The sequence below is a fragment of the Amblyomma maculatum genome, chromosome 5 (genome assembly GCF_055883805.1).
Source record: "Amblyomma maculatum isolate TAMU_Amacu chromosome 5, ASM5588380v1, whole genome shotgun sequence".
NCBI lineage: Eukaryota > Metazoa > Arthropoda > Arachnida > Ixodida > Ixodidae > Amblyomma > Amblyomma maculatum.
The window spans coordinates 29,466,084-29,478,242 of NC_139348.1; the positions used below are offsets into that span (position 1 = coordinate 29,466,084).

Below are 12,159 nucleotides of genomic sequence, written 5' to 3' on the forward strand. Positions count from 1 at the left end.
TTGCGGTTTTTTGAAGACGCGTGGTTGTCCTCCTTCAAAGGATTCTTTAGGTCATTAAAAGGATTTGCAGCGCTGAAGGACGACACACAGAAAACAAGCAAAGGACGGCGTTATACTTTTTTGTGTCATCCTTTAGCGCTGCAAATCCTTCTAATAACTATAAACCAACAAGCCCAGCTTGAAGTTTTGCTACGATTCTTTAGGTCATTTCCCATACCTATGAAGGGCTCAATGATAAGTGGCCGTTATCCGTTTTACCATTGCTAGCTCATTTAATTCCATGATTCTCTCGTACAAGAACATAGTCCCGTAAGGTTGCAATTTGGACAAGTTAGTTTAACAGCGTCGAAAGACGAGACCGTGCAAAGAACAAACACAAACGACAAAGCAGTGCTCGTGCTATGTGTGTTTCATAGTACTTCGTGTGCTTATAATGCGCTTTTTAACCACGAAACCATGATTCCTATATGGTCTCTGCTCTGCTTGGCATGTGTAGCAAAAGCCCCGTGGCTTCAGGGCGGCCTGTAGCCAATGCAAGTGATAACAAAAGCTCAAAGTATATCGCTCGAATTAGGCGCACTTTTTATCGTCGCTCGTAGAATCAACAGCGAAGCCTTTTAACGCGAGAGGGCGTTCAGCGTTTCTTGATAGCAACATTGGCTCAGTGGGGAACAGAAGTATACCTCCCATGCGCTCGCGCTGGTTAATTCTCTTCTACCGTGCACGACGCGAGTTTCGTTAAGTTAAACTTCAATTTCAAGTGGAAACTATTGCAGCACGGACTGTACACTCCCAATAAGGCGGGCCTAAATAACGCCTCTGCACTCTGAATGCGAATAAGCCTCGGGCATCATGCTCTGAGCTTATTATGGTGTGCGCTAGAGGGCATTCTACTCCCTTTTTACTCCCTCATAGTCTTATTCGTGTTTTATGTGTGGGAGGAAGCTTCATGGAAACGACTTTGCGAAACAAATCTTTCCCAACGACGTAACTCTATCTTCTTTTGTTTTTGTTTGTCGCTTTCGAACAGTGTATAAATATATAGTCACTCGGGCATATATAGTGACATGAAGAGCGAACAAACAAGAAGACACCTTGACTGGGAGCCGACAGGGAGCACGAAAAAAACACCCTGCAAGGTGCATTCTGTGCGGCGCGTTTATTATTCACTGGGCTGTCGTTCTCTGCGTTCGTGTGAAAAGGTCGAAGGGCACCGGTGGCTCAAAGGTGTTCCGCATTCTTCGCTTTCAGAATATTCGCAAAAAGTTAAGACTGAGGAGCATCTTCGCAATGTGCGCAAAGTGCCCATTTCATTGAGTGCCCGTAAAAAAACAAAAAAAAAAAAATAAAGGGAGTTTGTGGAATCTCTCTCGTTTCGTTTTTTATTTAGGTTAAAGCAGCTCAGCAGCACAAATAGAGGACACAGGCGCTGTGTCCCATCCATATGTGTCCTCCTTCGTGTTTCTACCGGCGCTCTGTTTTATCCTAGAGTGTCGTACTGACTCGCCCACCAGTCTTCGTTGCTTTTATATCGATTTTTTACGCAAATGCAAATTGTGTTTCAGTGCGCTGTGTGCCTTTCATGAGCTTCAAAGACTTGACTCCTTGGGTTCATTCTCTTTTCTTGGCCCTACTTTCTCCTATGCGTGACGTCGCGTTGCGATGCCTTGAGAACTTCCAGTACGGGTGACACAGGCGCAAACCGTACGAGGGTCGTCTCCGACGGCTTCCAGCTCCTAACTTCGACCAAGTTCCTTGTTGCATATACTATATAAGCCATCCACCCGCAGAGCCAGAAGTATCTTGCAGTAACTCATTCCTATCATGTTTTCTTGCGCTACTCGGAAAAATATCTCGACAAGACAACCACGATCCTATACCTGAGCTGGCAAGCAGTTCACTCTAACCAGATGCAGAGACAAAGGCTCTCAATGCACAATAGCAGTGGTCTTCGTTTCTCTTCACGCATCCGGTGGAGTACGGGAGATAATTACTTCGCGCTGTATTTCAGGGAAATGCGTGTTTTAATCATTGCCTTTGAATGAGCGGCCTGTTATTTGTTTATCTGACTGTTTACTCTCGTGCTCTTCTCTTACGCCACCAGGTCTCAAAGATGGCGGCACACAACTGAAGCTCGTCATCGACTACGAGAACGGCGGCCAGGCGCTATTCAAGCCTATGAGGTCAGTGGTCTGACTTTTTTACAGCGCAGCTCTGTGGCGCCCGTTCATTTCGCGTCGTCGTCGCCGTTGTCCCTTGTAACCAGCTCCGCAGCCGGGGCAGCGCGCGCTCCTGCCACTCTATTTTCTTACGTGGCGGCGACGGTGTTCTTCGGTTGCCGGTTCGGCATCATTGGATACGGTGCGTGCATCCAAGCCGAAACGCAGTCAGGTTCTTTTCCTTCACTCGCTAGCGGCGTCAGCGGCATCAGTCAGTCGCTGCTATCTCTTCGCCGCGCAAAGTTCCATTGGCCTACGCGCTGCCTCCCGCGACCTCCCGATAAGTTAATTGCTCTCTTCATTTCTCCGACCACAAAGCTTCCTTCATAACAGACAAGAACTCTTAGTGGAGTGTTTCTTGAAGGATTATGTGTGAAAAATAAAAAAAAAGTTGTCTGTAATGGTACATACATGTCTTGCCGAAATGTTTGCTTAAATATATCGAAAATGTGAAACAACTGATAGCTGCGCTGAAATTTTGCTTTAGGAAGTAACGTAATCGAAAGAAATTTTTTTCTTGAAGCCTGCATGTTACCACTGCGCCAATTTTTCGATCTATTTGGTTCGGTCTATTACTCGTTTCAAGTTCGACACACCCATTGTTAAACATTTGCAAAGCAATAAAGTGGTCATAGATTTGCGATTACAGATACTTTTAGTATAACGGGCGTTGCGCAACTGCGTACTTAGCGGAATGACGGGTCTAAAATGCACATGCGCAGAAGGCTAACTGAAAAGTAGCTCTAGCGTATGCTCGCAATTTTCAGATTAGCGATGCGGTTTCCTGGCACACAGCGTGAACACATGACCGTGTCCTTCTAAGCGAGACCCGTCCTAGAGTGTCTAGGATAACCCCACCCGCTTCAGCTGAATAAGAAGTCGTTGCGGTTGTGGTTAACATTTTTACTGAATACAGTTGGTGCTAATTGCTGCCTTTCGTTGTGACTGAGCTTAAATTGGTGCTAAGTAGAAAGTGTAATTCAGCACAATTTTGGATATAAGTTCACGAGGCTAGTCCTAATGGAGCCTACATCTGGTATGCTACCGTCTGCAACTGCTCAGAGCGCATAACTTTTCGAGACGCAACATAAAGGCTTAAAGCATTGTGATGGTTTTCTATGTGTCTCAACAATTTAATACGTCAATCTGTAAGGAATTTACGACATTATTTCGAGAATTTCGTGCCATATGGGGGAAAGTGTCCTTGTTGTAGCGGTTTGTAATTTGCATTCGCCTAACTATAGATGACGCCACTGGGTTTACATATCTTATTGCTCATAATTTTAGTCGCAAAGGTATTGCTTGGAATAACAGCTTGAGGGGCAAGTTGGTGCTGCATAATGCCCAGAAATGTGATGCGTGTGTGTTGTGTCTCTTCGCATGTGATTGTGTTTGTTGCGCCACATTACTGAGTATTGCTTGGGCGTTTTGAGGTCGACTAATTCGCTCTAAAGGACTCCGATATATACAATATTTTTGAAAATTAGAAGCAGTAGCGAAACAAGGAAGGGGCTTGCACACCAGTGGAAATTAGACCACGTCTAATGATTTCCGATGGCCAAACTATGTCTCTCCACGAGAATAAATCGCTCGCTGCCGTCGACCTTCCTTTCTTCGGGTGCGGCACGACACCTAGACACAGATGCCATATATAACTCGCAGGACTGGAAAAAACACATATGGAAGTGTACACGCAGTGAGCGAGCGAAAAGGGGGAACAACAGGAACTACAACCTCGAGGACACACAGAGGGAAAAAAGTGGTTGGGATAAACAAACGCGTCACTATTATACCGAACAGATTTTGCTGGTGGAAACTCGCTATAGAGGATTGATAGCGTCATAATAAATGTAAGGCACGCACCACATATCGTCGAAACGAATGTCACTCAATGCAGCAATGTTCGATCGCAAAGCATATCATGACAAATATACACCAGAAGCTAGCGTCTCGGTAAGGCAGCGTTTGGTAACAAAGCACAATGAGACAGCGTTTAACAAGAGCACAAGGAATATATGCGTGGTAACATGAATGAAAGCGATGAGCATTTGAAATGTTTTCATGAAACACCCCCTCTTCGTAGGTTGTGGTGAATTTTAAACAGGAAAACAGGAGAATTTGATTCTCATGGATTTGTTAAGACGCTTCCAAGACCCTATAGCGCGCTTTCTTCAGCAAAGTTGGTTTGGCTACTGTGACAAACACGTAAATTTATTCGCACAATTTTGTTTATCTCTCCGTATTCCTGAGGTTGTACTTCCTGTTTTCCCCTTTTTCGCTCACGCACTGAACATTCCCATACTTGTTCTGTCCGCCCCATACGACACATGTGTCTTGATGTTGCGCCCTGTCAGATGAAATGAGGGTCGTCGCAAATGCGGGCGCCCCACGAGACGCGTCGACTTGACTCGCACTCCGGTTATTGGCCACCCATCTCACGGTTCTTGATTTATTTATTTATTTATTTATTTATTTATTTATTTATTTATTTATTTATTTATTTATTTATTTATTTATTTATTTATTTTGTCGTCTGCACCAAAACCTGTCGCGCAGGCCCGCTCTCCCCTTGTGTACGTCCATTGCTTTTGTGTGCTATATCATCATCATCATCATCATCATCATCATCATCAGCCTGATTATACCCACTGCAGGGCGAAGGCCTCTCCCATATTTCTCCACTTAACCCGGTTCTGTGCTAGCTGCATCCACCTGACCCCTGCGAACTTCTTAATCTCATCCGCCCACCTAACTTTCTGCCGCCCCCTGCTACGCTTTCCTTCCCTTGGAATCCAGTTTGTTACCCTCAGCGACCATCGGTTATCCTCTCTTCGCACTACATGTCCTGCCCATGTCCATTTCTTCTTCTTAATTTCCACTAGAATGTCGGTAACTTGAGTTATTTCTCTGACCCACTCTGCACGCTTTCTATCTCTTAATGTTACCCCTGCCATTTTTCGTTCCATAGCCCTCTGGGTTGTCCTCAACTTAAGTAGAACTCTCTTGGTTAGCCTCCACGTTTCAGCCCCATAGGTGAGTACAGGCAAGATGCAACTGTTGTATACTTTCCTCTTGAGCGATACCGGTAAGCTGCTAGTCATAATCTGCGAGTGCTTGCCAAATGCACTCCATCCCAATCTTATTCTTCTTGTTATTTCCTTTTCATGGTCCGGATCTGCGGTTACTACCTGTCCTAAGTAGACATATTCGCCTACTAGTTCCAGTATTTCGCTACCTAATGTAAACTGCTGTTCCTTTCCGAGGCTGTTGAACATTACCTTAGACTTCTGCATATTGATTTTCAAGCCTACCTTTCTACTTTTTCTGTCTAGGTCATCAATCATTATTTGCAGTTCATCCCCCGAGTTGCTTAGCAAGGCAATGTCATCAGCAAATCGCAGATTACTGAGGTATTCTCCATCTACCCTTATCCCTAACTGCTCCCATTCCAAGTCTCTGAATACTTCCTCTAAACAAGCTGTGAATAGTACTGGGGAGATTGTGTCTCCTTGCCTAACACCTTTCTTTATGGGAATTTTGTTACTTTCTTTATGCAGAACTATGGTTGCTGTGCAGCCACTATATATATCTTCCAGCACTTTCACGCACGGCTCTTCTACCCCCTGATTTCGCAATGCCTGCATCACCGCCGAGGTTTCAACTGAGTCAAATGCTCTTTCGTAATCAATGAATGCTATGTATAAGGGCTGGTTATATTTCGAGCATTTTTCTATCACCTGATTGATGGTATGGATAGGATCGATAGTAGAGTACCGTTTCCGAAACCCTGCTTGATCCTTTGCTTGATTGCAGTCTAAGGTTGTCCTGATTCTATTAGCGATTACCTTAGTAAATACCTTATACGTAACAGACAGTGAGCTGACTGGTCTGTAATTTTTAAGGTCCTTAGAGTCCCCTTTCTTATGAATGAGGATAATGTTTGCATTCTTCCATTGTTCCGGTACCATCGATGACACCAGGAACTGCGTATACAGGGTGGCCAGTTTTTCTAGCACGATATCTCCCCCGTCTTTTAGCAAATCTGTAGTTATCTGATCCTCTCCAGCTGATTTCCCCCTTTTCATAGTTTCTAATGCTTTCTTGACCTCGTCCTTCGTCACTGGTGGAACGTCTGACTGTTTTTCCCCGCCGCCAATCTCGTTATGGTCCTGACTGCTTTGGCTGCTGTAGAGATCTGTATAGAACTCCTCGGCTACTTTGACTATCTTGTCCATATTCGTGATGACGTTGCCCGCCTTGTCCCTTATCGCATACATCTGGTTTTTGCCTATGCCCAATTTCTTCTTTATCGCTTTAAGTCTTCCCCCGTTCTTTACAGCATGCTCAATTTTCTCCATGTTATACTTCCTTATATCGGCCACCTTGCGCTTATTGATCAGCTTTGATATCTCGGCGAATTCGATCTGGTCTGTTGGATTGGAAGCTTTCGTACTCTGGCGTTGCTTAATCAAATCTTTTGTATCCTTAGACAGCTTGCCGGTATCCTCTCTAACTATCCTACTGCCTACTTCTACCGTGTGCTATATAGAGTGGTGGAAAACAGCTTTGCCCCCTTTTTCCTCTCCCACCTCTCTCATGTTAGGTTTTTTTTACCCTTTCTCTTTAACGCGTCCTCTGTCACTGTTGAAGCCTTTAAGAAGACGCCTGAATGCAGTGTACATCCATTCCTGAGAAAGGTGGCATGGACATCAATACATCTGATGAGTAGCACTGTATACGTAGACGGCTACTGAAGTCTCAGCGTCGAGTTCAGCGCATCACAGTGCTGTTACATTAAGTGCATCCCCATAACAATATATATATATATATATATATATATATATATATATATATATATATATATATCGTCGATGAGAAGCGTAGTTAGAACATTCCTGCATCGTACCCCGTCATCAAAGTTTCCATGAAACTTCGAGAACTGCAAATATGCAGTTTTATTCATTAGTCCAACGTAAATTTTCAACTTCAGATCAGGCTACCCCTCATTTGGTATAGATGCCTTCTGGCCCGCATTCGCCTTCCCACGTATACATGGTGCGTTGTTTACTGATCTGTCACGATCAGTGCACGCCTGATTTAAGGGCCGAAAAGAGGGAAGGCTTGTGCAGGACGACCGCGTATTCACGTCGAGTAGATTTATTCCCAAAGTCAGATTATCCCGTTGTACAGGTGCGTTGAAAATGAGCAAACTTTTACTCTGCGCGGTACGGTTTTATTTCCTTTTTTTTTTTTTTTTTTTTTTTGCTCTCGAGACTCGAAAATGCATTAAAGAGTTCATGAGTTAGGAGAAATTTAGATCTCTCTCTCTCCCCTGTCTCTCACGCACACACACGCAGCTATTCTTCCTTCTCAGATTTGAGAAGTAGTGTTCGGCAGGGGGATATTAACGCTGTTCGCTTTCGGTTGGTTCGAGCAGTGCAAGCAGCGTGGGTTGCTCGCGGCTAATGGCTGAGGAAAAGCGAACTCTGCGGAAATTAGGCTGGGATGGTTCTTACGCCTCATTTACTCTAGAGCATTTTTCTCTCTTTTTTTCTTGCGATTTGTTTTTTCAGCGCCCCGTAAGAAGGCTACACAGAAGTTGCTAAGCGACGAAGTGGCTTTTAAAAACTTCGTGATTAAGGGAACCGGTGATGGCTGCCGTCAAGAAAACTCATCTTCTTTCGCTTCTAGCCATATTTAGCTGCAGGTTTCCTGGGCACCCAACGGTGAAAATGATAGAAAGAGCGGGAAGAGGCGGTACCGTAATTTTTATGCCGGGCCCGTAAAAGCAAATTATTTCCACGTTGACTTTTCCGACTACATTTTTTTTCCTCTCTACTTTTCATACTTTCATACTCACTCAAGCCATTCAGCGCTAAGTTGACACCGGCCCGAGCTAATAACCCGAATTCGCTGGCAGAGTATTTGTATTAAGTTTCTGATGAATTTACGCTGACTATCTGTAGAACTCCACTTTAGCTCCGCCAATGGTCGTTTCAGTGCGAAAGTAATTTGCATGTGAAAATTAACGACTCGTGACTGGCACACTGATATGAGCTGGCCAGTCGAGGTTGTGCTGTTACGTGCACAAAGCTCTCCGCATTCGATTCTGGAGTTGGTTGGACTAGCCCTAGCTTAAGCTTAAGCTTGTCCAATTTCATGCATACAAACTATATAACTGCGCTCTGCAAATGCATGGAATTTCTTTAGGAAAATCCGCCACCTCAGCCCGTTTTCAAGCCAAAACACAGCGAACCCTAAGCACGCGCACATGAACTCTTAATCGGGCTACGCAGTGAAGCGCCCGGCCCGAGTGAAGTCCTCGACAGCACGTTCAGTATTAGGAGGAAATCAAGCGATAATGACCGCGCATGCGTATGCAGATCCATCTCTTAAATATGTTCAAAGATTTCGGTAGAGCTCTACACCTGTGCCATCTGGGGCCGGGGGTATATTACCTTAAGGCCAAGCAGTGAGCATGGTTGGTACAGTTCTGGTCCGAGGTGACAGAAGGTCGAGACGCAGTGGTTGATGTGGAATATAGAACGCAGAAATCATGGTTTATAATGCTCAGAAGGGCTAATTATGTTCGAATGGCACACACAGGTGCACAAGGTAACTTTAAACATACAGACCAGACCAGAAATGTATCCTGTGCATACATAGAAGAAGACAGCATACTCCAGTCTGCGGAAAAGGAAACGGACGTAAACTGCCTCACTTCGAGTAGAGAATGTAAACCGCACTCGGAGAGAAGAAATAAAAGGCACAAAAAATAGGAGAAAGTAAAAAAAAGAGAGAGAGAGAGAGAGAGAGAGAGAGAGAGAGAGAGAGAGAGAGAGAGAGAGAGAGAGAGAGAGAGAGAGAGAGAGAGAGAGAGAGAGAGAGAGAGAGAGGCTATTTAAGTAAGAAGAAATGCGAGTTATCAGTTGCACTTCCCTGGTGTGTTTGCGTCAATTTTGCTGCGGCATTCAGCAGACGCCAAACGGAACCCATCGATGGTTAAGGTACGTGGCGCCATAAATAATTCGAATGGGCCAAGGGACTATTTTGAATTTGATTTGCTGTGGGCGGTGCTCTCCGAATGGGGTCTTTGTGGTCACATGGCATCTATGACGCCATCAGCGTCGTGACTAGTCAGAAAACTTCGCCTATTACGACATCGCATTAATACGTACAAACAGTTTGTCGCGCACGTGCGCCAGCAATACGCCGCAATGATCTGTATACGCCCGGAGACGGCAGGCGATATTCACACATTCACAGCTCTCAGTTCACACAGCTCTCACGGAGCAGGAGTAGTTGCTATTAAGACATCGGTAGACGCAATGTGTGCGGTATTTAAAGCTTTGAGGAGTGCCGTGACATCGCCAGTAATCCGTCGTTTCCACACGGACCTCAAAAATGCGGGGAGCAGAGGGGACAGAAACTCTTTAGTCATGCTACACTTATGTCATCGCAGGTAAGTGCAACATCGCTCAGACGTACTAAGCGGCACGCTTTCGAGCAGGCCGGATTTCTGCTTCGTCGATATGAGCATGTACATTACGCAGGAACATGTAACCTCTACAGATCTGCTGTCGGTGCCGAGGCCGGCTTGAGTTTTTAATTGCGTCCCTTTTTACGTGCTTGGAACTTCACGAACCAAGCATTTCCGTGGCAGGGCTCTTATACGGTATACAGCGTATCAGTGTTGTAGCATCAGTACTTAGGTGCTTGAGTGTGGTCTTGGGTAGCCGTGTGGTGCTAAGCGCCAGTGTCGATGCACTTGTGTGGATTGAAGCGCTATTGGCGAGGGCGAAAGTAGAAGGGGCACGCTGTCGCCTCCTAGCATTTTTCACGCATTACCTAATTAAAACCGGCCGCTGTGATAAGTGAATGGTATTAATAGACGCCGCGGTTCTTTGTAATGGAGAAACAATGTTTCATTATGTCCACCAGAGGAGGCGTGATTGAGATTAAACCATAACAGATTGATCTGTTTACATATGCCTCCACCTATGCTTGTGTGGACTCGTTTGTTTGCTTGGACGTCTCATTATTATTGGCAGAAATAAATTCGTTTCTTCGGTCATAAACAGCCTCGGGTGGCTTCCGCGTTCCGTGTACGCCTCAACTTATTCAGATCCCATGTTCTCGATTCGTTGAATTCCTTTTGACTCTTCGTGGCTGCTGCTGGGTTGTTGTTGTTGTTGTGGCTGTAGGAAGAAGGAAAAGAAAATGCACGGGCCTGCTACTGGCTCTGTAGCTGAGCCACCTTGATTTACGCTCCCGATATGCTGTCTGGGAACACGCTTCCTTGACAGAAAAGTATATGCCAACACCTGCGTCTGCTTAGGAGGCACGTACTATCAGAGACTGCGAAGTGGGCACGCCGCATTTTTTACGCTTATCCCGTTCTTTTTTAGTTAACCTCTTTTTTTGCATGCTTTCTCGCTTGTTTCGTAGGCCGAGGAAGGCCTTCTAACTAAGTCGGCTCAAACTGGCTTGCCAGGGGGGGAAGGTGCTTAAAGCGGTCTCGGGTGAATAAATTTTCAAGCTCGCTATGCGGTACGCACCACTTGCTGCGGATGCATGCGTTAATAAGCAGTAAGTTCCATGTGCGAGCTTTGTACTTGCAGAGGCTGGAAGGCTGATGATTACGTATACCTGACCTTAAGGCAGCCGCCGCGTGAGGAACCGGTCGAGCCCGTGAGAAATAGTCCTATTGTTGTGGTTGCTTTTCACCCTGGTTCGCCGGTGCCTGCGACGGTGCATCTTCCGTGATCTTCGGGTTGCGAAAGCGTCTAAGCAACGTAACGGATGCAGTGAACGTAGATCCATGCGGTAACAGGGTTACATATTAACTTTCTGGAAATACTCGTGCTTCAAAATGAATTCGTCGTTCTCCTTATATAACGTTCAGTTCGTGTCGCACAGATGGTTATTATGCAAGAAAAAGGAATGGTAAGTTTAGCTCTCGTTAAGATTCATTTTGGAAAGCAGCCAACTAGTTTTATGGCAAAAAAAGAAAAAAGCACGGGGTAATTTTTTTATCTTAACCGTGTTTTTTGCTTTTTAAAGAAGGAAATAAGGTGAAAGAATTCATATGTAAGAAAATTTTCAGAGAAAGTACGACGAAAACAGCTGCACGCGACTGATAATTTATACAGCTGCTTTGCCTTACGCAAGACTGGACTTCTAAACAATGTATGAAACCTAAATACAAGTTGTAAAATACTATATAGTCAATCTATAAGATGATTGCAGGAATGGCTGCAGTGACAGAAGCCTGACTCCATCTTGTCCATGATGGTTACCTTCGCTTTGTAAGCAACTCAGAGCGATCGATGCGACCCATCCTGTTTTAGGTCCAATCGAATAACATCGTGCAATTAGTGCAACCCGCGCATTCCGCAGTCAAGATTCACTCAGCCCTCTATTGCCTACCTCTCGCTATACCTGTTGCTACTCAGAGCCAGCAGAAAGATTCACGCACGTGCATAAGCCGACCACGGGAAAGCATGTAAAGAATACATGCCCGAATCGTAAAGCGGCAAAGTAAACAGCAGCTTGCCGGGTTAAATATAGTAAGACCCGATTAGCTGTTTTCTTGCTGTTTTCAGCACCGGGCAGCAAGCGAAGCACCCACGTTACTATAATGGCGAAATCAACATCCCGTGTCCCCCAGCTCCCAGTAGTACCGCGCGGAGTTGACTACAGACAGCGTCCGCGAAAGAAGAAACAAACGAGGAACAAAGAACGGTCATCAGCAGATTCGCCTAAACCCGTTTCGAACTCCCTCTTTTCCAAACCCACGCTCAGACGTTTTTATTGCGTTCTTTTTTCTTGTTTTCTCTCTACGAGATGCAACTGTAATTTTTCGGCTGTTTCCCATGGGCGTGATATCTTGAAGCGCGAAACGAAACGCGCATTCTGCGTTCCCTGGAGTGCCTCGAAG

The 12,159-nt window shown here is 45.3% G+C and overlaps 1 protein-coding gene across 1 annotated transcript in view; it reads left to right on the top strand.

Moving 5' to 3' along the window:
- LOC146187927 (extracellular serine/threonine protein CG31145) overlaps positions 1–12,159 on the top strand; it is a 266,568-nt gene that overhangs the window by 211,874 nt on the left and 42,535 nt on the right. Inside the window, exon 6 of the mRNA XM_084603562.1 lies at positions 2,105–2,183. Within this exon, the coding sequence (XP_084459688.1) occupies positions 2,105–2,183 (79 nt within the window). The remainder of the gene's footprint in view (positions 1–2,104; positions 2,184–12,159) is intronic.